General features: G+C 50.8%; 1 protein-coding gene across 3 annotated transcripts in view; it reads right to left on the bottom strand.

Moving 5' to 3' along the window:
- The window catches only part of BRPF1 (bromodomain and PHD finger containing 1), a 37,192-nt gene extending 14,529 nt beyond the window's left edge, over window positions 1–22,663 (bottom strand). For all 3 annotated transcript variants that reach the window (XM_081181772.1, XM_081181774.1, XM_081181773.1), the window contains exons 1-5: window positions 22,526–22,663; window positions 17,544–17,642; window positions 8,797–9,406; window positions 4,280–5,236; window positions 595–793 (exon numbers count right to left, since the gene is read on the bottom strand). In XM_081181772.1, coding sequence (XP_081037898.1) covers window positions 595–793; window positions 4,280–5,236; window positions 8,797–9,392 — 1,752 coding nt within the window. In that variant the 5' untranslated portion in view covers window positions 9,393–9,406; window positions 17,544–17,642; window positions 22,526–22,663. The remainder of the gene's footprint in view (window positions 1–594; window positions 794–4,279; window positions 5,237–8,796; window positions 9,407–17,543; window positions 17,643–22,525) is intronic.
- Window positions 22,664–25,843: the final 3,180 nt, after the last annotated feature.

Below are 25,843 nucleotides of genomic sequence, written 5' to 3'. Positions count from 1 at the left end.
CCGAGAGTGAGCTTGCAAAGCTGGTCCTTTTGGGTTAAGCCAGGGGTCAGCAAACTTTTTCAGTAGGGGGCTGGTCCACTGTCCCTCAGACCTTGTGCGGGGCCGGACTATATTTTGGGGAGAAAATTGAATGCCCCACAAATAACCCAGAGATGCATTTTAAATAAAAGGACACATTCTACGCATGTAAAAACACGCTGATTCCTCGACTGTCCGCGGGCCGGATTGAGAAGGCGATTGGGCCGGATCCGGCCCCCAGTTCTTAGTTTGCTTACCCATGGGTTAAGCTCATGTTGGCTTTGGCCTTGGCCGGAGGAAATCCATAGGTCCCCGCACCCACCACGTCTTGCCGCGGCAGCCAAGGCCTTCCTTCCTGCATGCAAACTGGGGAGCGCATTGCCCGGCCTTGCCGCGAAACCAGCCTCAGCTTCTCCCGCACAACCCCATGCTCCTTCAAGTCCAAGAAACGATGGCAAGCGGGTGGCCAGGCACCAGAGGCCTTGCTCTTGGCCCTGCAGGCAGCCGGCAGTCACGCCCCACTCTTCCCCCTCCCCACACGTTCGCCCTGGCCCCCAACCTCAAGGCAAGACGTACCTGCTCCGCCTTGGACACGGGAGGAGGGGGGGCCGGCCTCCCGGGCTCGCAGTTCCTATGCGACTGCAGGTGTGTTTGGAGCCGGCGCAGCAAGGGCACTCCATTGCGGGACTGCCTCTTCAGGGTCCAGTAGCTGTGCAATCTCTGCATGAACTGGCTCTTCCTCTGGAGGGTCAAGCGGTTGGTGATCTTGCTGAGCCTGCAGGGGGAGAAGGGGCGGAGTGGGGAGGGTCAAGCGGTCGTGTGGCAAGGCCAGGGAGGCACAGCTGTTCCGCCTGTACCACAGGCCTAAGGAAAATAGTTAAGCGGCGTTACTGTATTGCAGAACACACCGACAGCGGGGTTTGGAGATGGGGGGAAAAGAAAACCTGGGTTCAAATCTCCTACGCAACTGGAAGGTCGTGGAGCACCCTCGGCCATGTTGCTAGCTCTCAGCCTTTTCCAACACTTTCATCAACTATAAATGTCAGAGATGTGGTGCTAATGTTATTATTGCTACGTTGCTGGTGAATGAGAGTTCTGCAGTGGCCTTTTCACTCTGCCCTGCTTCAGAAGTCGTCCATCTGTGCACCGCTAGGAGACCAGAGGAAGGGCAGCCAAGGAACTAGGTCATGAGCAGGGAAACTTTGGCCTTCCTGACGCTGCTGGACTACAAGTTCCCATCATCCGTCGCCATCAACTATGACGGCTGGGGCTGATGGGAGTTGTAGTCCTGCAAAATATCTGGACGGCCAAAGGTCCCGCAGCCCTGAGCTAGGTGAAGGATGAGGCTAAAATTGGTTTGCCCAAGCCTGGGACAGCCTGTGAAATGGATGTGGCACCCGGTTAGATCCTGAACAGGGGGCAATATCCACCCACCAACTTTCTCCATGGCTAAAATAGCCTGCTTGGCATCCCATCGTTGGCCTCCGAAGTCTGAGAGTGAAAAAATCAAGAATCTGGTGGGGTGGAACTCCTTTCCTGAAAACATCACACTGCCAACTAAAGCACCAGGATGCACCTGGGATGACTGAGGTTTAGTGGACAACTTTTTGGATCTGACCTGGCCTCAAATCTCTCCTAAGCCGCCAATTCACTGTCTCTCTGCTTAACCCCGAGCCACAGTTGCCACTTGCCTCTTCGCCCCTGCATGGGACAAGAGCACTTCTCTGCAGTCAGGAAGACGAGTGGCTGGTGGCTGCAGCAACAGAACCGCTGGGAGCCCCTGCCCTGGAAAATAGTAATGTTATTCTATTGATTGATTGATTATGACATTTATATCTCACCTTTCCTCTCCACAGAGCTCAAGGGGGCACAGGTGTTCTCTGCCTCCCCATTTTATCCTCGCATCAACCCTAGGAGTTAAGTTAGGCTGAGAGGCTGTGTTTGGCCCAAGGCCACCCAGCGGGCTTCAAGGCCAAGTAGGGATTTGAACCCTGGTCTCCCAGCTCCTAGGGACGTGGGTGGCGCTGTGGGTTAAACCACAGAGCCTAGGGCTTGCTGATCGGAAGGTCGGCGGTTCGAATCCCCGCGACGGGGTGAGCTCCCATTGCTTGGTCCTTGCTCCTGCCAACCTAGCAGTTTGAAAATACGTCAAAGTGCAAGTAGATAAATAGGTACCGCTCCGGCGGAAAGGTAAATGGCATTTCCATGCACTGCTCTGGTTCGCCAGAAGCTGCTAAGCCATGCTGGCCACATGACCCAGAAGCTGTATGCCGGCTCCCTCGGCCAATAAAGCAAGATGAGCGCTGCAACCCCAGAGTCGGCCACGACTGGACCTAATGGTCAGGGGTCCCTTTACCTTTACCTCCCAGCTCCTAGTCAAACACCCCAGTCACGACACCACATTTGGCTCTCTTACGGGAAGCCTGCAGAGCAGAACATCAGGGCAACAGCTTTCTTAGCTGCTGGTGCAACTGGGACTCAGAAGCGTGTTGCTTCTGAACCTGAAGGGAGCATCTAGCCAGTAAGGCTTGTAGCTATTGGCAGCCTTATCCTCCAAGGACCTTAAGGTACAGATTTGCAGGCAATTTGCCTTTGCTACAAGGCTGGTTTCATTACCTGCGGTGGGATGGAATTCTGTATTTTTTTAAAAGCATTTTGTACACTGGAAAAGGTGCTCAAAAAGTATGCAGCAACAAATTAAAGATTTGCCTTGTCGGCAAAACAGACCAGCGTCCATCGAGACCAGCGTTCTGTTAACAGCCACAGCCGGCCGTGTTACTCTTGAGAAACCCAAAGCAAAGCAACAAGGGTTGCTCGGGGATGTGGTGACACACAGCGGAGGAAACACCCACCACTGCCGGGCTTGTTTCCTGCTCCCAACGGACAGGATCGCAGAACCGCCGTCCAGCAGGAGAGCATTTTTCACCACACAGTGAAAGCAACGTTCAGCCTGGCGTAATTTGCTGCCTTGCCGTTTTGCCCACAGAGGGGAGACAAATTCAAAAGCGGGGTTCCAAGGGAACACAGAATGAAGTCCTGCCCAACCTTGTCATCAAACCGTTGGGTGAACAGTTTCTCTGGCCATAAACAATCGTCTGTACTCACAGAGAGAGGAGTTGAAAAGGAAGGAAGAAACAGGAGCACCACCTTACCGCTTAAAAAACGGGGTGCTGTTTACGGACAGTTTCTAAAATGTTTTTAAATTGTTGTTTTATTGATAGTAATCCGCTCATGGGTTTCATGACGGCGGAGCGATATATGAATTTTTGTAAAATGGATAAAATAAATACACACCCCTAAACAGTGTTATTTTTTTTAAAAGAAACATAAGGTACCCTTGAGTATCCCCAGAAAAAAGCACAGCCCCTAACTCCTGAAATGTTTGTCCATGGCAACATTAGCAGTAGCCCTTCTCCACTTATTCCCAAAGTGCATCTCCTTTAGCAGAAAAAGATATATTAAATTATTTTTTAAAATTAAATCTTGAACAGTCGCATGCAAACTTACTGAACATAACTCCCATGATGGTAAAAAGTAAAATAACTTGCACCCTCGTGCAGAGACATGTGCACAGTAGCTTGAGAAGCGAATGGGGAATCTGTGGCCCTCCAGATAAAGCCGGACTCCAATTCCCATCAGATGGCATGGCCAATGGGAGCTGAAGTCCAGCAATGTATGCAAGGTCTCAGAAAAGCCCAGTTTAAGCCCCTGATCAGCTGTGGAGCTTGCACAGCGATCTTGGACAAGCCAGCCTCTCTGGAGATTATCCCACTCATTATTCTGAGGCTAAAACGCTACCTTGAACGTAGACGAACGGCAAACGTAGTAAATAAAAAAAGGAGCCCTTTCACAAGGACCCAACACGTTTTTGTCTCAAGCGGATGGATGCAGCCCAAGACAGTTTGTACATAGCAGGCCTCTGGATTAGGCGCCCCAAATACTGATTGACATGCGATGCCCCTTTAAATGGGTGGGGTATGACTGGTTTGCTCCTGTTCTTACTTTATTATATATTTTGTGTTTTTTTTTATATTGTACTTTTATGCCGTGAAGTGCCCTGAGATCTACATGTATAGGGCAAATATACAAATAAGAATAAATAATAAAAACCCAGGGATTATTTTTTGCCTGGGCTATACAGACCAGCCTGCAAAGCCCCAAGTAACCCCGACAACAACCTCGCCGCTTCGTGATGTGGTTCCAACTCATTAAGGATGTGGAACGAGCGGCTGGGGTGGGGCGGGGAGAGAGGGCACCCTACCTGTGGGGAGGAATGCAGGGCACCGACACCACCGGCGCAGCCGCTCTCTTCTCGGCCAGGATCTTCCTCGCCTTCTTCATCTTAATCCGGGACTTGGCCTTGGCCTTCTTCACTTTCTCTGAGCTCCAGCCTTTCCCGTCCTCCTCCTCCTCCTCTTCCTCCTCCCCCTCGCTGTGCGAGAGGGCGGGCAGGCGCCGCATGGAGCCGGGCGGCGTGTGGATGTCGCAGTAGGCCGTCTTGCGGACGCTGAAGGAGGTCCCGTTGGCCCCCGTCTCGCGGACGGGCTCCATTTTCATGTAGAGCCCGGCCTGCTGGGCGCAGGTGACGTGGAAGGCGGTGTAGCAGTTGGCTTTGTGGCACTGGATGCAGGCGCCCGAGCCTCGCTGCTTGCAGATGTAGCAGGTCAGCTTCCAGCGGGCGGGCGGGATGTGCTCGATGCTGTCGATGGGCTCCAGGAAGACCGTGTTGGCGAAGCACACCTCCGGGATCCAGAGGGCGCACACCACGTGGGCCCAGCGCCCGTCGTCCGTCTGCTTGAAAGCGCCCCCTTTGTTGGGGCACAGGGCGCAGTCCACGGCCCGGGAGGGGGACTGCAGGCAGCGGCGGCACAGCCACTGGCCTTCGGGGATGTAGGGGACGCCGTAGCACTCCTGGTGCACGGCCAGGTTGCACATGTCGCAGAAGAGGATGACGTTGCTGTTCTGGCACTCGCCGTCGTTGCAGATGCAGCAGACGGCGTCCTCGTCCACCAAGGCGTTGGGGTCCCCCTTGTTGTGGCTCTCAAAGTAGGACTCCTTCTCCAGCCGGTCCATCAGGTACTCAAAGATCTCCTGGGGGATGGGACTCACGCCCTCCGTCTTCCGGCGCTCGTTCATAATGTCCAGCCAGATGTAATCCTCCTCGTCCATGTCGTACTCGACCTCCTCGTCCAGCTCCTCGGCCGACTTCTCAATGTATCTGGGGCGAGCGGGGAAGGAAAGGGACAAAAGCACACAGCTCGGTGACCGGGAGCGACTTAGCACCTTTACAACTGAGAAAAGCGACTATAGGGTTGTTGGCTGTTACTTGCATCTTTCCACCCGGGCCTGCCCTTTAAGTGCTAGATGTCAGGGGAGATGACGAGGAGCAGTGGGAGGCACCAGCTGGGAGACCCCCAAGGGAAGCCCCAGAGGAGGAAGGCTCCGAGCCTGGGGATTGGTGGTGGGACACAGAGGAGAGGTCCGAGGGAGAATGGGAGGGAGGAATGGTTGGATGCTGAAGAAGCAACAGGCTTTAGTGAGCAAGAAGAGCCTGTGACAGGGAGCAGCTCAGACCCAGAGGATGAAGCACAGAGGAAACAAGAGGCTGCAGGAGAATCCCAGGAATCTGCCTCTCCTGCTGCAACGAGCTCCTCCCCTCGTTGTCTCTAAGGTCACACAGGGCGATGCATAGGGCGGAACAGAGATTGCAGGAGGCCTGACGTAGTTTGAGGCTGCTTGGGAAAGGTCTGGCAGAGGGAGGAAACTTAGATGGGGTAAAGAAGTCGACCATAGGTCCTGGCAACTGCTCTGTAGGGGCAAGTCCTGTCGGGATGTGTCGCTGAGCTGTGTGCAGTTTTCTCAAATCAAGAATTAACTACACTGCCTAACTCTGCGTCTTGTGTGTTGACCATAGCTGTGAGCTTTCGGATTTGAAAATAAGGGATCAGCAGCCTCGAAAATAAGGGATCAGCAGCCTCACCTGTCCCGGGGACAGTCTAAGGGATATCTAACAATCCGGGATAGCAGCGGGAAACGGCGCTGGAATAAGGGAATTTCCCGCAAAAAAGGGAAGGTTGACAGCTAGGGTGTTGACCTGCATCTGGCCCAGTTCTGAAGCTACATAGTCTGTTTCAAAAGCGTTAAGGTTTGGTTGCTTTGACCTACAGAGGGAGACCTGTTACCCCTAGGCCTGAAAGCAGGAGCACAACAGGACAGATTTTGACTGGTAGCCTAATACTAAGTGTTGCCAGTTTGTTCCACCTTTAGAGTCACTTATCATTTGTTCACCTGCACCATTTTACGTAGAGAATTCTGGGGTTGGAAGGGACCACAAGGGTCATCTAGGCCAGCCCCTAGCAATGCAGGAATCTTTTCCTCAATGTGGGCTTCGAACCCACGACCCTGAGATTAAGGGTCTCATGCTCTACTGACTGAGCCACGACTGGCTGCTTCAATGCTCTCTTCCTGGCAGAATCAGCTGAGTACCAGCATGAGCTCTGCATGCCATCCCTCTTCCTCTATGCTGAGAATTCTGGTCACAGCCATCCAAGTCCTTTTTTCTTTGACCTGGGGTGGGGTGGGGAGAGAAACCTATCACGTCACTTTGTGAAAATCCTTTCATGCAAGCCACCACACTACTTACAGGTGAGTGAACCGGACTGGGCGAAATACCACTGCAATCAGACAAAGTCTTCCAACTTCAGCGTCATGTACCTCTCAAAAGTCAGGGGTAGGGAGGTGGTGTTGGAGAGTTAAGGTGTCTCTCCAGGCAAGAGCACCTTTTTTCTACCCTGCCCCCTGATGCCAGGGAATTCTGTGGCCACTGGGTAGGAATACTGCTGTTCCTGATTCTCCTCCTGAGGTGCAACCCCCCCCCTCCTGTTAGGAAGGGAAGAACTCTTCCTTTGCCCAAGGGACACAGGCTGCCTCGGTCTCCAAGCTGCAGCAAGGCGCAGCCAGGTGATGCCCTCCGAGAGGGAAGTGCAGAGGCCCCCTGAGAAATGCTCAGCAGCACCTCCTTAAAGTGCTCTCCTCCCCATTTGAGAACCTCAGCTTGGATGGAGATGGTATGATTAATAATATTGTATACCACTTAAGAAGGGATGTGGGTGGCGCTGTGGGTTAAATCACAGAGCCTAGGACTTGCCGATCAGAAGGTCAGCGGTTCAAATCCCCGTGATGGGGATGAGCGCCGCAACACCAGAGTCGCCCACGACTGGACCTAATGGTCAGGGGTCCCTTTACCCTTTACCTTTACTATACCACTTAAGGGGGCACCTAGCCCATCTAGGAGAAGGAAAACTCTGATCCTAAACCACCACTGCCTTGCAGGATACCATCAGGAGAAGAAAAGGCTAAGGAGTAAACCAGGGGTCAGCAAACGTTTTCAGCAGGGGGCTGGTCCACTGTCCCTCAGACCTTGTGGGGGGCCAGACTCTATTTTGAAGGGGGGGAAATGAACGAATTCCTATGCCCCAAAAATAACCCAGAGATGCATTTTAAATAAAAGGACACCTTCTACTCATGTAAAAACACGTTGATTCTCGGACCGTCTGCAGGCTGGTCAAGAGAAGGCAATTGGGCTGGATCCAGCCCCCAGGCCTTAGTTTGCCTACCCATGGAGTAAACCCACACAAATCCTGAGTGGGGTCCCTAAGGAGGTTGGATGGCACCTTGTACACCTCCTTCCTGCAACTCCTGCAGCCACGCTGGTGCCAAACGTACTGCTCTGCTTTCCTTTGGACCAGATCAGCGAGGCTGGGCAGCCCAGGTCCTCCCCACACACTGCCCAGGCTGGTGCCCCAGGGAGGTCACTTCAGTGCTGTTAATATAGCAAAAACAACACGGGAGGTAGCAGCTACGAGTTACCACTCTCCGCAGCCACAGCAGGCGCTGTGATTCTCCAGCAGGGCTGGGTGATACAGTGGTACCTCGCAAGACGAATGCCTCGCTAGACGAAAGGTTTTTCCGTTTTCGATTTGCCTCGCAAGACGAAATTTCCCTATGGGCTTGCTTCGCAAGACGAAAACGTCTCGCGGCTTTGTTTCCTTTGTCTAAAAACAAAGACATGTTTTGTTTATAAAGTTAATTTATTTTCCCTTCAATTTTTGAACTGCTCTTTACAGTATGTGTGACTTTAAAGAGCAGTTAATAAACTGTTGTTGTACCAAATTTGGCTTTGTTTGGACTTTTTTTGACCATAGGAACGCATTAATTGATTTTCAATGCATTCCTATGGGATTTCGTGATTCGCAAGACGAAAAATTCGCTAGACGACAAAACTTGCGGAACGAATTAATTTCGTCTTGCGGGGCACCACTGTATATTGATACATTGCCCAAAACAAGTTTGAAGTCCATATTGTGATATCGGTTCCATAGTTTTTTAACCTGGTACAAAATACTGCAAATCATGATGTGTGTGCTATGAAAAAATCACAATGTGGGGGAAACGGTGAAGCCGGACAATGCCTGTACATAGCTCCATCCTTATTTCAGACATTGTGATATGTCGGTATATCACGATGTTTAGCTGGTAATATACCGTGATTTTGAAAAACCAGTTATCGCCCAGCCCTATTCTCCAGTGGTTTGACTTCACCCCAGGAGGCGAACTCCATTGTCTCTCGAGAGAGATGGATGCTAACAACATCCCACATAATATAAGAAGAAGAATCTCTTAAATTGCTTACATAGGACACAATCAAAACCCAAAGACGACCCCGCAAAGCCCTCCGAACCACAGCTCCACAGGGTGCCCCCAACCCACAGGTGGTACCTGTAATACGAGGAGGGGCGAGGAGGGGCGTCAGGCGTGTCCTGGTCCAGCTCCCGGTACACAGCCTCTGGGAGCTTGGGCATGTTGCCTGCCGAGGCACTGTGGTGGTGATGGTTGGAGTCCTTCCGCTTCTCCTTATTCTTATGTTTGCCGGCTTTGGGGGCCACGGACGGCGTCTCCGTGTTCTCCTTGTTGCTGTTGTTCTCCGGGACCTCCTCGGGCGCCTCGTCGTCCTCGGACACCACGTCCAGGTTGTCGAAGATGCTGATGCGGTGCACGCGGCCGTGCAGGTCCACTTCCACCATGCGCTGGGCCTGCGCGTAGGTCATGACCTCTCGGCCCGGCGACTGCGAGGTCTCGGAGGGGCTGGGCGACTGCTTGTTGGCCGCCCGGCCGTGCCGGCCCTTCTTCTTGTGCTTGCGCAGAGGGGTGCTCTGCGGGGGCGGGGGGTTGTCATGGTCGTAGTGGTAGAGGTGGTACTCGATGCCGCTGTAGCTCTTGTAGATCTTGCGGCAGGTGTCCACGGGGCACTCGTACGGCGGCTTGGTGGCCCGCAGGTTGTGGCAGAACGTCTTCACGTCAAAGTCCACCCCCATGGCGCCTCCTAGCTCTGTAGGGAAGGGGTAACCAAGAGTGGAGAGGTCAGGGCTGGCGCACCACCCGGATACCTACCAACAGATACGACCCAAAACACTGTGCTGGGAGGAGCCAGGAGCTTCGCAAACAGGCTTCTAGCACGTCGTAACAGGACCTGCTCCACTCCCAGACTGATCTAGCACAAAATGCACACTGGGACCAGGCCAATTCCCAGAGGCAGACTGGCACAAACGTGACAACCACATCAGAGACTGTTGTGCAAAATTTTGCACAGAACTGTACTGCTTCTTTTCCCTAACCAGGTATTACACCTCGTCCTCTTTCTCCCGGGTTATTGCTAAATCACGCAAGGAAAAATGTGGGCAGCAGCCATCTGGGCACTAGGGACGTGGGATGTTATTCTACTCATCCTGCCTGATGCTGCCCATCTAAGGAATTTCTGCTGGTTGAGCAGGGAGCAGGACAGGTTCCGGTTTTCTGTCTGTCTAGCTCAGGGACAGGAAACCTGTGGCCCTCGAGGTGTTGCCGGACTACAACTCCCATCATCCCCTGACAGACGGCCATGCTGGCTGCAGCTGATGGGAGCTGCAGTCAAACATTTGGAGAGCCTTGATGTTCTCATCCCTGGTCTAGCTGTTCTCCACTCCTCCTACAAATTACTCCTCAAAGCCCACTTTTTCAGCAAAGCTTTTCCTGAACCTCTTCACTTTCTTGCCGTCTGACTTCCCTGTATTCCAGCCTCACAGAGCCAACTAATATGGCATTGTCGGCAGGGGACTTCTAATAGTGCTTGGCGTGGTAAACTGCAAATGCAAGGCACGCAGCTCCAAAAATACCACCAATTGGCTGCACCAATAAGCCACAACCATGTAGCAAGTCTCTGTTGTGTCCACCTCTATTTCTAAGGCATGGGGCCAGTTTCCTTCCCTTCGTATTTTGTTTTTTGTGACCTTCACACCTGTGATGTCCTGCAACATTCAAAGCCATTTTTACCCTTTTATCCATTCCCATCTCCTCTCTCCATCCAAGGCAGGCCGTAAGCCCTCTAGACAGGGATCCTTCTCACTTGTATTTTCTGTTCTTTGCTAGGCACGCTGCTACCACAAAATTTTAAAGCAGCAGGAGTCTGGCAGTGGCGAGGAAGGGAAAGAGTTTGAGAGTATTAGCATTAGCCAAATTACTCATGGTATCCTCCCACTACCCCGCAGCTGCATAAGAGACAAGCTGGGCCACAGTTATCCAGGCTCTGGTAACATCCCATGTGGGCTACTGAAATGTGTTACATGCTGGTCTGCCCTTGGAAGACTACTCTGGAATTTCAGCTGGGATGCAATACAGTGGCTTAGAATGTTAACTGCAACTGGCAGAATGAAACATGAATCAGAAGTTCTGAAACAACTCAACCAGCTCCAATCCATTTCTGGTTCTCAGCTTTAAAGCTCTGAATAGCCAGGTATCTAAAGGGCTACCTTTTTCTCCCCACGAACATATCCCCCTTCCAAGGCCCACTCTGAAGTGAGGTAGATGGCAAAGCACCACTTCCTTTTCAGCACCAGCTTTTTCAGCACTAGCTGAAGGCTTTTGTTCACCCCGGCTTTTAATGTAAACTAGCTGCAGGGACGCGGGTGGCGCTGTGGGTTAAGCCACAGAGCCTAGGACTTTTGTCAGTCAGAAGGTCGGCAGTTCGAATCCCTCCCGTTGCTCAGTCCCAGCTCCTGCCAACCTAGCAGTTCGAAAGCACGTCAAAGTGCAAGTAGATAAATAGGTACCACTCCTGCGGGAAGGTAAACGGCGTTTCCGTGCACTGCTCTGGTTTGCCAGAAGCGACTTAGTCATGCCGACCACATGACCCGGAAGCTGTCCGCCGGCTCCCTCGGCCAATAAAGCGAGATGAGCACCACAACCCCAGAGTCGGTTACGACTGGACCTAATGGTCAGGGGTCCCTTTACCTTTACGTAGCAGCAGAGAATGACAACTAAGACAAGGAAAGTCTGGCTAGCAACATGGAATGGCCCTCAATTTAATACTACCCACAGTTGTGCAACTGATAGCAACATCAAAAAGGGAAGAATGCCTGTCACTTGCCAGTTCTTGCTCAGGCTCTGTCTCACACATTGCCTCTGTCATGCCATGGTGTCCCCTAGCTGGAGAGGAAATGAAAATTAATGGGAAAGGTGTCAGGCACCCCAGGTTGCGTTGACTTCCTTTCTACAACAGGAATCAGACTGTACTAGGAATGAAAATCCCAAGCTTTGCCTGTGTGCGCAGCCTCCAACTACTCATTGCACCTGCTGCTGTTGTTGTTTACTACATTTCTGTACCGCCCTCCGTCCGAGGATCACAATTTACAATATAAAAACACAAAAATGTGCAAACAAAAACAATATCTCCCAACTGCTCTTTCCCTTTAGTAGTACACTCTGTGTTTGTTTGTTTGTGCATGTGTTGTTGTTGTAGCACCAGGAATAAACAGAAAAGGGCTGAAAGAGAACACTGAAGGACGCCAATCAGCCCACCACACCTTTTGGCCCTGATAACTCCCACATTGCCTTTCTCACCTGCGGCATCCTCTACTTGGAGCAAGGAAGAAGAATTAGCACAGAAAGGATAGGAAAGCAGATAGAGAGGCTTGACCCTGCTTTACACACTGCAAACCTTACATTACCTCTCTCATCCCACGCTGTGCCAGCAGCTATAAGGAGAACGATAACTAAGGGAGAAGAACGAGGGAGGGCAGGTGGCCGTGAAGCTGCTCCCATCACACACCACCTTCCCTATCTCCAAGGCACCCTCTGCCACAGAGAGATCACAGGAGAATGAGTGGGTAGCAGAGAAGGCAGAGAAAGACGCCAACCCAGTATGCCACCACCTTTGTCCAAGTAACCCTGCGGTGTACCAGGAGGGCAACGGGTGGCGGCCATCAGGCTACCCACCTTGCGCTCCCTGGACCTTCTTTACCTTTGTGGCATCTTCCAGCATAGGTGGGCAGGCACGGAAACGCCAATCTCTCCCACGTCTGGTGCCCGTGGTTCATGCAAACCCCACGCCACCTCCCCCAACAGCAGGGCAGCAGCTGTCATGGGAGGGGGGCAACCTGGGCAAAGCAGCTGTCAAGTCTCTCTCTCTCCCTCTTCATGGTGGTGGTGAGAGAGCAGGGAGGGGGGCACAGAGAAGTCCACACGCCACATCCCCTGCTGTTGAGCACATTGTCCCAGTGGGTGCTAAAGAGAGGGAGAGCTGCTGCCTTCCCTAGATGTTGCTGGACAACAACGCTGCTCCTATTATTATCATTATTATTCTGATGTGCTGGATTTGTAGACCGCCCTTCTCAGGGCGGCTCACAGCAAACCCATCACCCCGGGGGGGGGGCACGGATACCTGCTGCAATGGTAGGGAGAGGGGCTGTCAAGCGCGCGCGCTCTCTCTCTCTCTCATTCCCACGCGCGCGCACTTCCTGCATGCATCGGAGGTGGGGGGGGGGAAGTGTGGGTCGGATGTGGGGCAGGAGAAGAAGGCGGCTTGTGGGTTGGCGGGGCAGGAGCGGTGCGGGGGGGGGGATATCGGAGGAAACGCCAGCCGGCCCGGCAATGCTTTGCCCGCCGCTTTCTCCCCCCTTTGCAAGGCGCACACAGACCCACGCAGAAGCAGCAGCAGCAGCCCCCGTTCCCTCGCTGTTTCCGCGGGAGAAACCCGCCCGCCCGCCCGCCCTGCGGCTTCCCCTCGCCGCTCCCCGCTCCCCTCCTCTTCCCCGCCCGCAGGCTCTCTCACCGCGCTCGGCCTCAGGCCCCCCGCCCGCGGCGGCGGCTGGGCGGCTGCTGGGCGGCTCTCGTGGCGGCAGGGCCCATGGGCCCAGCCCGGCCCGGCCCGGACAATGGAGAAGGAGGAGGAGGCTCCGGCGGCGGCGGCGGCAGCAGCAGCTCCTGCGCGGGGAGGCCCCGCTGGGTAAAGCCGCTCCTTGGCAACCGCACTTTCGCCACCCAGCTCGCCCGCCGTGTTTGTGTATGTGGGGGGCACCTGCCGATCCCCCCCGCCTCGCCACACACGCACCCCGGTGTTTCCCCCCCCCACCGTCTTCTTCCAATTTGCAAGGTCAGACTTCCCGGCCGACGGCCATGGGCGAATCTGCTGGCGCCAATGTCAAGGCTGTGCTGTCGTCGAGAGTAAAGAGGGGGGAGCGTGGAGGGGGTCTCCCGCTCAGGACTCCTGGGTCCTGCTCCGGGCCAGCTCCGGGAGGAGGAGGAGGGGGAGCCCCGTTTCCGGGCCACCGGGGTTTGGACTGGGACTTTCTTACACCCCCACCCCACCCCAACTCCCAGGGCATCCAGGCAGGAGTAGGGGGCTGGGGAGCGGAGCCCTCCCCTCTCTCTTGACAGCTTTCCCCAGGGAAAGAGAGGAGAGGTTGCTGCTGAGGCTCCAAAGGCGAATTATAAAACGAGAGGCGCAAAGCTCGGCCTGGAAGACCTTCTAGGTGGTTGGACATTCATTCAGGGATGTGTAACAATAGCAAATGTCGCTTTCCACGACAATAATAATATTGCTCTTGCTGACCATCATTGCTTTTGAGCAGGGATAGGGAAACAGGGGTTGCTGGGCTGCAACTTCCATCACTGGCCATCGTGGTTAGAACTGAAATCCAGCAACATCTAGGGGGACCGCAGTTGCCCCAGCCTGCCGTCATGGGAAGACCACAAGTTCCCGAGCGCTGCTTTGCAAGAAAGGTGACTGTTAGGCTGGTATTCATGCAGGTGCTGGCAGAGGCAACATATGAACCTCGGCTCAGTTCTCATAGAGTGTGCAGAAGTAGGCCCTGTCACTAGCTTAAAATGCAGCCGGGTCGTTCTTTTTCTTAGTCCGGATCATAAGAACATAAGAAAGGCTTACTGGATCAGGCCTGTGGTCCATATGTAGCTCAGCATCCTGTTCTCACTGTGGCCACCCAGACATGGGTGTAGCCAAGGAGGAGCAGCCCCCAATTAATAAAATACATAGCAAACTGAGATTCTCCCCCCCCCCTCATAAGAAAAGCCTGCTCCTTCAACAAAAGGCCTGGCTCGCCTATGCACCCAGATGCCTGTGAAAACCCACAATCAGGACCTGAGCACAAAAGCATTTGCCCCTCCTGCAGTTTCCAACAACTGGTACTGTTGTAAACAAAATCTGCCCTTTTTCCCTTATGGGGTATCCAAGAGCCTATATAGAGTCCGTATCACAGTACCCAGAAACGCTTCCATGGCCACTGAGAGCCTGCTCTCCATGAACTTGTCCATTGCTCTTTTAAAGCCATCCAAATAGGTGGCCATCACTGCATTCTGTGGGTCCATAATTTCACTGTGCATTGTGTGATAAGTACTTTCTTTTGTCTGGCCTGAATCTTCCAACATGGATCTATCCACAGTTTACAAGAGAAGGAAGGAAACTGGGTTTTTTTTTGGGGGGGGGGGTGCATCAAAATGCAACATTTCTCAAAATGACTGTTGCTGTAAGCACACTTCTTCCCAAACCAGCAGTGGGAGTACAGTGAACGCAGTGCAGAGAAAATGGTACACAGCGTTCTTCCCAAGTGAGTTTTATAGCAGGGATGGGGAAACTTTAACCACCTGAGAGTCACAATCCCTGATAGATGTTATAAGAATTTTAAGGTTATATATAAAAGTCTTTGTCCCCCCTGCCTGCCTTCCCAGGGGCTTTTAAATCGCCCCGGACAGCGGAGAAGTCCTCCGCTGTCCCGGGGCGATTTTAAAATGCCGCCCGCCAGCATTTTAAGATCGCCCGGACAGCGGAGAAGTCCTCCGCTGTCCTGGGGTTTTTTAAAATGCTGGGGGTGGGAAGAAAAGCCCTTGTCCCCCCCCCCCAGCCTTCAGAAGAGGTCCGGGGACAGACTGTCCCCGGACCTGGTCTGAAGACGGTTTCCCTAGGAACGCATTAATTGATTTTCAATGCATTCCTATGGGAAACCGTGCATCGCAAGACGAAAAACTCGCAAGAAGAAAAAACTTGCGGAACGAATTAATTTCGTCTTGCAAGGCACCACTGTATATGCTTTTTTAATATAACCCCCCCAGTAACCTATTTCATATACTTCTTTTCATTTATTTTTTTTAAAGATATTTATTAAGATTTTCAAAAGATTACAAAGTAAAAAGAAAAATACAAAAGAAAAATACAAAAGAAAAATAGTTAAAAACAATTCAGTCTTTCCATCACATATTTTTCATCTGCTTATTTCCCGGACCTCCTCACGCCTCCCTTTTCTGTATTCCAGTTCAAATTGTTAGTTCAGCAAATCCCTCCCCTCTTCATTCATCTTAGTCTTCAATTTTAAAATATTGTAACATTAGCTTTTTACCTATTAATGGCCATTTTCTCATATTCCCTTATAGCGTTACAGCTAAGGACCACTTAGTTTCTGTCCAACATCATTCTAACATTCATTAATTTTACAGTATTTCTGCAAATAATCTTTAAACTTTTTCCACTCTTCTTCCACCGACTCTTCTCCCTGGTCTCGGATATAACCCCCCCCAACCTATTTCATATACTTCTTTTCAGTTCCTCTAACAAAGGAGTTTGTCCCATCCCCCCGTCCCCCGTCCCCCTAGTTGTTAACAGTTTACAAGCAGCAGTTAGCATCTACCGGTAATTTCTGGAACTTTAGATAGACAGCCCCTTCAACTAATCAAAAGGTTTGTAAAATCAGACTTCCACTATTCCCAATTTGAAAGTGGAAGTGCTGAAAAGATAGCAGAGACTAGGCCTGCCTAAGAATCAGGAGAAGGGGATTCCAAAGGCTGGTGTGCAGCAACACTAAAGGCCTCATTCCCACATTTTGCAGGCTGGGCCTTCTGACAAGGCACTTGCCTGCAGAGTGTAGTGAACCATTGGGTAAATAATAATAATAAAAAAAAAATAAAATAAAAAAAATACATTTTATTTACATCCCACCCTCCCCAGCCAAGACCGGGCTCAGGGCTGCTAACACCAGGTATATAAACAATTGATTAAAATACAACTTAAAAACAAGATTAAAATACATTAAAATGCAGCCTCATTTCAGTAGACACTCAAATCAAAAACTTTTTGGGGATGAAAACGTCAAATCTTCACCAAGGCCAACTATCCAGACTGGTCCTACGTGGGCCAGAAAAAAGCCAGGGAAGTCCCCAAATAGGAGTTCCATCACAGAAAGAGAAAGGAAAAAGTAAAGAGGGCAAGGGGATCAAGTTGATTCCAAGCCAAAGGCCAGGCGGAACAACTCTGCCTTACAGGCCCTGTGGAAAGAAATCAGATCCTGCAGGGCCCTGGTCTCATGAGACAGAGCGTTCCACCAGGCCGGAGCCAGTGTTGAGAAGGCCCTGGCTCTGGTGGAGGCTAATCTGACTTCCTTAGGGCCTGGGACCTCTAGGGTGTTGCTATTTATGGACCTCTGCGGGGCATACCGGGAGAGGCCGTGAGCTGACCTTTCACTATTCAATCCCTGTGAGTGTAAACAGGAAATGGCAATTAAGAGCTTTTAAGGGGCAAATTGAAAGGCATTAAACTATCCCAGGCCCATAAAAACAGGAACACGTATTCCTTAAAAAATAAAAAACAGATTCTGATTTTAAAACCTAAGGAACCGCCGAAAGTGAAATGGCCGAGAGGTGGCGCTGTGACATCAGCTAACCCTGGGTGCATTTGCTGCTAGGGCCTCAAGCGGGAGAGGGCCTCCCCTTGATGGAAAAGGTAGCAGATGTACCTCTGTTGCCAGCTGCCAGCTTTTCATTATAATCTTGTCTTTCTCTAGAGAGAGACCGCAAGCCAAAGAAGCTGCACATCTGAGATTTAAAACAGCAACTTCAAACGAAACAACCCTTTGACACAAGTGATGTAATGAGGGTGGAAGATTATTCCTCTGAGATGCAGGATGCAATAAACAAAAAAATAAAAATAAAAATTGGTAGCCAGGAACCACGGGATCTTTCTCTGCCTCAAGCTGTTGAGTGAACAAAATCCAGGGGATAACGAAAATGTGAATAATCATGGAATCTGGAAGGAGCTTAGCATCAAAGTCCACTGAGCTCAGTGCTCGCTCTCATCACCACTGAGGCTGATGAAACCAGCCAACCCTCTAGCGTTAGTCCCTCATATCTTGAAATCAGAGGCAGCTTACCTCTGATACTCCATTTCTGGCACTGTATATAGCGGTATTGGTGTCCATTCACTTGCCAGATTACACGAGGATAGGTCCCTGCCCTGAGGAGCTTGCAGTCTAAAAACTGACACAGGAGAAACATTATTATTCTCAGAGGTAGTAGTCATCGATAGTAAAGGGACCCCTGACCATTAGGTCCAGTCGTGGCCGACTCTGGGGTTGCGATGGTCATCTTGCTTTATTGGCCGAGGGAGCCGGCGTACAGCTTCCGGGTCATGAGGCCAGCAAGACTAAGCTGCTTCTGGCGAACCAGAGCAGCGCATGGAAACGCCGTTTACCTTCCCGCCAGAGCGGTACCTGTTTATCTACTTGCACTTTGACGTGCTTTCGAACTGATAGGTTGGCAGGAGCAGGGACCGAGCAACGGGAACTCACTCCGTCGCGGGGATTCGAACCGCTGACCTTCTGATTGGCAAGTCCTAGGCTCTGTGGTTTAACCCACAGCACCACCCCTTTATAGAATCCTGGAGTTGGATGAGGCCTTGTCATTTCAGCCTTGCTGCTTCAGTGCGGGACATGAACGTACCTACTCCTTTCTAAAGCCACTTCTGTTAGTGCATATTCTAAATATTCTGGGCTCATTTAGTCCAAACTACCCATATCGGGTAAGAACTGAAGTTTATGTAAAATATGCAGGGATTTATGATATGCAAAATGAACCATGGAAAGAGAAGAAGGGAAGTCACTGATATTTTAAGGATGTTTAAGGGAGTATTCTAAATTATAAAATGGAAAATGTAATTAAAATGATAAAGAACTGTCTCTAGCCAAAACATGGCTAAACCAAGCAGAACACACCTTGCAAAGTCCCACCAACACGCCACAAAGAAACTAACCAATAAAAAAATCACTAGGAAGAAACCCAGTTTTGTTCCTTTATCTCTTTTGTACACTTTTATACAAATCCATATAATTCATATAAATTCATGGGCTGTCTGCTGTCCAATAAATAATTTCTGTTTGCTTAGGCTGCTTCCAGAATGCGGCAGCTAGACTGGTGACTGGGAGTGGCCGCCAAGACCATATAACAAGATCTTCATTGGCTCCCAGTACGTTTCCGAGCACAATTCAAAGTGTTGGTGCTGACTTTTAAAGCTCTAAACAGCCTCGGTCCGGTATACCTGAAGCAGCATCTCCACCCCCATCATCCAGCACTGAGGTCCAGCACCGAGGGCCTTCTTCTGGCGGTTCCCTCGCTGTGAGAAGTGAGGTTACAGGGAACCAGGCAGAGGGCCTTCTCGGTAGTGGCGCCTGCCCAGCAGATGTCAAGGCAATAAACAACTATTAAAAGACAACTGAAGGCGGCCCTGTTGAGGGAAGTTTTTAATGTCTGATGCTGTATTGTTTTTAATAGGAGGAGGAGTTTGGATTTGATATCCCGCTTTATCACTACCCGAAGGAGTCTCAAAGCGGCTAACAATCTCCTTTCCCTTCCTCCCCCACAACAAACACTCTGTGAGGTGAGTGAGGCTGAGAGACTTCACAGAAGTGTGACTGGTCCCAGTGGCGTAGCGTGGGTTCTCAGCACCCGGGGCAAGGCAAGTAATTTGCGCCCCCTAACCCGTGGATTTTAGCACTCGAGTCTCTTCCGCGCCCCCCCAGATGTTGCGCCAGGTGCAGCAGGCCCCCCTGCACCCCCCACGCTACGCCACTGCTCCCACCACAAGTCTTCAGGACGGCCATCCGAAGGCTGGCGCGGGGAGAAGGTCTCTCCGCCCCACCGCCAGGCTTCGGAGCAGCCATCCGAAGGCTGGTGCGGGGAGAAGGTCTCTCCGCCCCACCGCCAGGCTTCGGAGCAGCCATCCGAAGGCTGGCACGGGGAGAAGGTCTCTCTGCCCCACCGCCAGGCTTCGGAGGAGGTCCGAGGACAGTGGGGTTCCTGCTTCCTCGAGGAGGGCCAGCCAAACGCGCCCCCCCAAATGTTGCGCCCGGTGCGGCCGGCACCCCTGGCACCCCCCACGCTACGCCACTGACTGGTCCAAGGTCACCCAGCAGCTGCATGTGGAGGAGCGGGGAAGCGAACCCGGTTCACCAGATTATGAGTCCACCGCTCTTAACCACTACACCACACTGGCTCCTTAAAATTAAAATTTAATATTTTAATATTTGGTTGGAAGCCACCCAGAGTGGCTGGGGAAACCCAGCAGGATGGGCAGGGGTATAAATAAATTATTATTATTATTATTATTATTATTATTATTATTATTATTATTATTATTATTATCATAAATTACTGATATTGACACAAGGCATCTTTGACCTTGGGGATAAGTTTATATTTTGTTTACATTTCGGCAGCGCGCAACTGAACTACGGGACCTGCTCTCACAGGAGGCAGTGACTAAGAGAGGGACGCGGGTGGCGCTGTGGGTTAAACCACAGAGCCTAGGACTTGCCGATCAGAAGGTCGGCGGTTCGAATCCCCGCAATGGGGTGAGCTCCTGTTGCTCGGTCCCTGCTCCTGCCAACCTAGCAGTTCGAAAGCACGTCAAAGTGCAAGTAGATAAATAGGGACCGCTCCAGCGGGAAGGTAAACAGCATTTCCTTGCGCTGCTCAGGTTCGCCAGAAGCGGCTTAGTCATGCTGGCCACGTGACCCGGAAGCTGTACGCTGGCTCCCTCGGCCAATAAAGCAAGATGACGCCGCAACCCCAGAGTCGGCCATGTCTGGACCTAATGGTCAGGGGTCCCTTTGGACAAATTCGGGGGCGGGGGGCAGGAAGCTATCAATGGCTATGTTATGTACTGAGTTGAATAGGATCCAAACTGCAGCAGTCTGATTGGTCCTAGAACAATAGGATCCAAAATGCAGCAGTCTGATTGGTCCTAGAACAATAGGATCCAAAATGCAGCAGTCTGATTGGTCCTAGAACAATAGGATTCAGAATGCAGCAGTCTGATTGGTCCTAGAACAATGCAGCAGTATGATTGGTCAGCAGGAGCCACCCAATCCAGCTCCAGATAGAAGTGAATCCACAACCTGATTGGCCTACAGGAGAATTCCGGAATTAGCCAATCACGTGCAGCCCATTGTGTAAATAATGTATATAAAGCAGACATTCTGGGGGAACTTCCATTCCCTCCTCACCACTATGAGCTGAATAAAGAGCATGGAATCCACTCTCGACTCCGAGTATATTTCAGGCTACTAGCCATGATGACTATGCTCTGCCTCATTGGTCTTGGGCTGCAATGCTTGAGAGGGTCTTGTGCTTGGATCCTGCGGCTTTCCTACAGGGACCTGGGTGACGACAGTGACAACAGGATGCTGTGCTAAGATGCGCCATTGGCCTGAGCCAGTAGGCTCTTATTTTGTTTGCAGCAGAGTCTGTTGTTGTTTCCTGACAGTGTGTTAATTGGGGGATCTGATAATGGGGGGTGATTTCATGTTTTGTATACGTGTGGGGCGGAAAGTGGGCCCCAGGTTCAGTGACTGGCATTCCCCCGTCTGAAATCTTGGAGACCTGGAGCCAAACATCGTAGATAATTGCTGGACCAATGGTGACCTGACTCAGAATAAATCAGCTTCCTATGTTCTTAAGAAAAAAAATAAGTAATGAAATCTTGTAGCGTCACTCAAGTGCTGCAAAAAAATAATAACCTTCCTATTTCCATGTCAGCAAAAGGAGGAAAAACAACCTGATTTTCATTTGAGCTGCCTAGTCTTGGAGCCTGTTGTTACATCAGGGGCCTCTTAATGAGTCAATTACTCCCATTAATCACAGAACCTTAAGGAAAGAATCTATAATTATTACATGATGTTTTTTAATAAAGCCATGGTGGAGGCTGTGAGCTGAGGCAATCTGTTTATTTACCATTTCGAGCATATCTTGACCCAAAGGCCGAGGACTTGAGATTGGTCATTGAAAATACTCTTCGGAGGGGAGTATTTCGCTTGAGGAAGGGATGGCTCTCTCCCCCTAGAGTTTGTCTTCACTGGTCAATTCATTCTTTTGACAAATGCTTATGACACCATTATGTAGGAACATAAGAACAGCCCTGCTTTATCAGACCAAAAGGCCCATCTACTCCAGTTTCCTGTTTCTTCAGAGCTCAGCCAGATGGCTTCAGGGAGCTAGCAAGCAGGAAGCCCACGGTTGTTTTGTCACTCTTGATGTTGCGGCAGGGCTGTTTTTGCTTCTGGGATCTGTTCTTAGGAATGATCATGGTTAAGGAACAACGTCCTCCACGGAACGGGGCCATCCTGAGAATCTGAAATGTGAGTTGTCCTGCTGTGTCACAGGAAGCATAAAACCATATTTGCCTGGTGTGGCATAGTCCAGGTTCACATATAAACCCATAGCTGAGATCAAGTAAGCCAACCACAAGCTTCTGGGATAGCTCAGTTGGTGGAGTTTGAGACTCTGAATTCCAGGGTTGTGAGTTCAAGCCCATGTTGGGTAAAAGATTTTTGCATTGCAGGGGGTTGGATTAGATGATCATAGTGGTCCCTCCAATTCTACATTTCTTTGATTCTTATTTTCCTTAACAAACTATAATTAATAAACCATAGTTGAGATACTGGGCTGGATTTGCATTTAAGACTAACTCACTCACTAAGGTTGATTTAAACCAGGGTTTAATGTTACGTGCAAACCAGGTCGTAGTTGCTAAGAGGTGAGGCCCAGTCAACCTAGATTAGACAACAAGCCGACCGCCAGCCTATGTGTGTATAGTTGTGCACCCCTGTTTATTTACGTACGCGAAGATTTAGGAGACATTGCCGATTATTTATTACAAATATACTCATAGTACAATCCTATGAAGGCCTACTCAGAAGTTAGTCCTATTTAGTTAAAGGCTACTTGCTCCAAGGTGAATGTGTAGGATTGCAGCCTAAAGGCTGTCCTGAATTTCCACCATGGCTAGAGTAAAAAAAGAGCAGAGAAACAAACTTATTTTGTTGGAAAATCCAGAAACTTAGACGAACTCAGGACTGACCTGGGAGAAATCTATGAACACTCTTTCTCCTTGGATATCTCTTTAAGGAAGACTTTTCTAGGCGGCTGTAGCTAGGCAGCTCTAGAAATTCCTTGTTAGTTCCTAAAAGCAGCCTTGCTGACCATTCTTAACATTTGTGTTTGAGTGTTTGGCCACTTCCTATATTCACCCAGAGGTCTTCATTTTCTGCTTACACCAGTTGCCATGGAACCAAGGTACCCTCGTCACAATGACGCTAAGGCGGAATGTCCTGTTTCTAACTGAAAGTGGCCATTTTGGTGGTGGTGACTAATGCCAGGCAAATGTAGGATCAGACTGTCTTTCTCTATGTGAATCATCCTCCTTCCCCACAAATTGAGGTTTCTCTAGAACAAGAAGAGACAGCTCTTTGTCACTCTAGCCTGTTCTTAGTTCCTATTTATAGTAATTAGAACATAAGATACTGCCTTTTACAGTCAGGCCATTGGGTCAACCTAGAGTAGGACTCCCCAAGCCCATGGGTCAAATTTGGCCCAGCATGGGTCCCAGTTTGGCCATTTACTCCAAACCACGCCCACCAGGCTGGCTTTCAGGTGTTTGGGATGCACAGCACAAAGGAAGCTGTCGTCTGTGCATGCACAACGGCCGTCTCAAATAAACATTCACACTGTGAGGAAGCCCAAAGTGAGTGGGGCTTAAATTTTCCAGCTGGATTGAAGCTGGTCTGAGGGGAAAACACACACATCCGACAACAGTATTTGTCAAGAAAGTCCAGGACCGATGTAGACTGTGGCAAACACCGTGTGAATGTGGCTTGAAAAACTAGCCGTGGCAGCACACTGGGTGTGGGGTCTGTTATGTACTGAAGTCCTCATCCTGGGCCAGCAGGGGGATAGTTTTCACTCAGGTCCACATATGCAAATAAGGGATTGAAAGTGACATTCAGTGATTGGATAGTTTTAGAAAATTGTTACAGTTACGTTGTACTGGAGCTCTATATAAGCAGGCTGGCTGAACCCTTCAGTTCAGCTCTGTTCTGGCCTATCAATAAACAAGAGCTGTTTGAAGAATCGCTGTGTCGTCTGATATGTTCACCCACAACTTAACAGGGTCAGTGGTAGTGTGAACACACCCTTGGTTGGCAGTGCCTGTCATTGGCTCTGCGGTGCCCCCTGCTGTTGGCCTCCTTGCTTTCTGCCCTATCAGGTCACCTTCCATGATTGCTTCCCATGCAGTTAAGGGTTTACACACTGCCAAGGCCGTTTGCTAAGCATACTGCCTGCCCTCCACGAGAAACTGCCCGGGAATCGAGCCCCTCCCCGAGTTACCTGCACCTTCCTGGCCAAAGACAAAAGGTGGACCCCCAGCCAGGGATGTGGGAGGAGTGGGGGGTGATGGCGATGATGGGAAGCCTTTGAAAGGTGGCCCTCCCGCTGGATCAGATGAGCGGAGGCATCCTGCCAGCTTCTGCTGTTCCATGTTTTATTCAGGCAGGCTCAGCCCTGGGCTGCGCTTTCGCTTCCTGAGAGCAGAGATAAAGTAGGCCAAACGCCCTGCCGCGGGAATACTCCCTTCCCATCTGCTTGCTGGCTTCAAACAATTGAACCTCACCAGGCTGGGCTGCTGCCGCTGCTGTGCACCGAAATATCCCTCCTGGAGAGTCTTAGGGGGCTGGAGAATTGCTGCATCGGTGGAAAGAAGCTCCTAGCTTATAGGCTTACAATATCAGGGTTTCCCCATCTGTCAGGGAAATGAAAGATTTGTCCTAAAACTTAGGTCAGAGCCACACCAAACATTTCAAGCACATGGCTCCCCCACCAAGGAATCCTAGGAACTGAGGTTTGTTAAAGGTGCTGGAAATTGTAGCACTGCTGAGGGGCAAACTATAGTTCCCAATGTTGTTTGTGTGTGAAAGCCATATGCGTTTCATGTGCTTTCATAGTATGGTGTGTATATCCTTAGTCTGCAAAAGAAGAACCCAGCAGTGTTCAGTTGCTGTTCTCGAGGTGCCATTGGGCAAATGGGATATTTGGCCTGGGCTCTGGCCATGGAAGAAGCTTCTGTTTCAAAGGGCTTGGAAAAGCAGGTGCCTGTGTGGCTAGAAAACTGTATGCCTTTTAAAATGTTACCACGGTCTGGTATATGTTCCTAGCCTAAGCTCTGATCTTTTCTGAATTCAGCTATTATATGAAGAAAATAACTTTTGCCTTCCTTGCCTCTGTTGCCAGTGCTGTGGTTTCTTGTCCAAAATCCCCACATCCCGGTGGCTTCATCAGATTAGCAATTCATTTTGTACTTGGGGCTGCGGTGTTGTTGCTATCTGTAATAGGTATGAGTTACTCGTGCGTAAACTGGTGCCTTTCTCGGTTAATTTGCCTTGTTAAACCTTTCTGACTGCACAGCCCCTTCTCATGGTGGCTGCCTCAGTCACTGGCAGAATCCGTCAGTGGGCGTTTCTTGAACCTCTTCCAACATAAAAGTTGTTTGACACCCAGTCTCCTCCTCCTCTCACTGTGCGGGAGTCTTCTGCGCAGGGAAGGCGTGGGTAGCGGAGGACCTGGGCTCTCCTCACTGATGTCCAGTGAAGAGTCCTGGAGCCCTCTCTCCACTTCCCCCGTCTGCCCCCCTTTATCCCTGGTGTTGCGCTGATTGGCTTCCCCCTCTACTGAGCTGTTTCTCCCCCTGCTGCTGGGTCCTTCGCCAGCATCATCTGGGAGCCTCCCCTTCGCCTCTTGCTCCGATGTCAGTTCCCTGACACTATCAGTAAACTGAATCTTTAAAAAGCCCTGCAACTTTAACTGGGAAGCATAGCCTGAGATGGCAGAAAGCCACAACCCCACAGCTGGTTCACCCCACTGGGACAACTACCCTGTAACATCATAGAATTATAGAACTTTGTAAAGTTGGAAGGGATCCTGAGGGTCATCTAGTCCAACCCCCAGCAGTGCAGGAATCACAGCTAACGAATCCCTGACAGATGGCCACCCGACCTCTGTTTTAAATCCCTCCAACGAAGGAGAGTCCGCCACCTTCCAAGGTAGTCCGTTCCACTTTCAAACAGCTCTTGCCGCCAGAAAGTTCTTCCTGATGTTTAGTCGGAATCTCTTTCCTTGTCGTTTGAACCCATCGGTTCGGGTCTTACCTTCCAGAGCAGCGGAAAACAAGCGCGCTCCACCTCCCATTTGACAGCCCTTCAGATATCTGAAGATGGCTATCAAATCATCTCTCGGTCGTCTCTTATCTGGGCTAATCATACCCAACTGCCTCAACCGTTCCTCACAAGGCATGGTTTCCACAATCCCTCATTGACACAACAACAACACACGCACGCAAGAGAAC

The sequence above is a fragment of the Podarcis bocagei genome, assembly GCF_964188305.1.
Source record: "Podarcis bocagei genome assembly, chromosome: 2".
Classification (NCBI taxonomy): Eukaryota; Metazoa; Chordata; class Lepidosauria; order Squamata; family Lacertidae; genus Podarcis; species Podarcis bocagei.
This window is presented reverse-complemented; position numbering and strand designations above follow the sequence as displayed.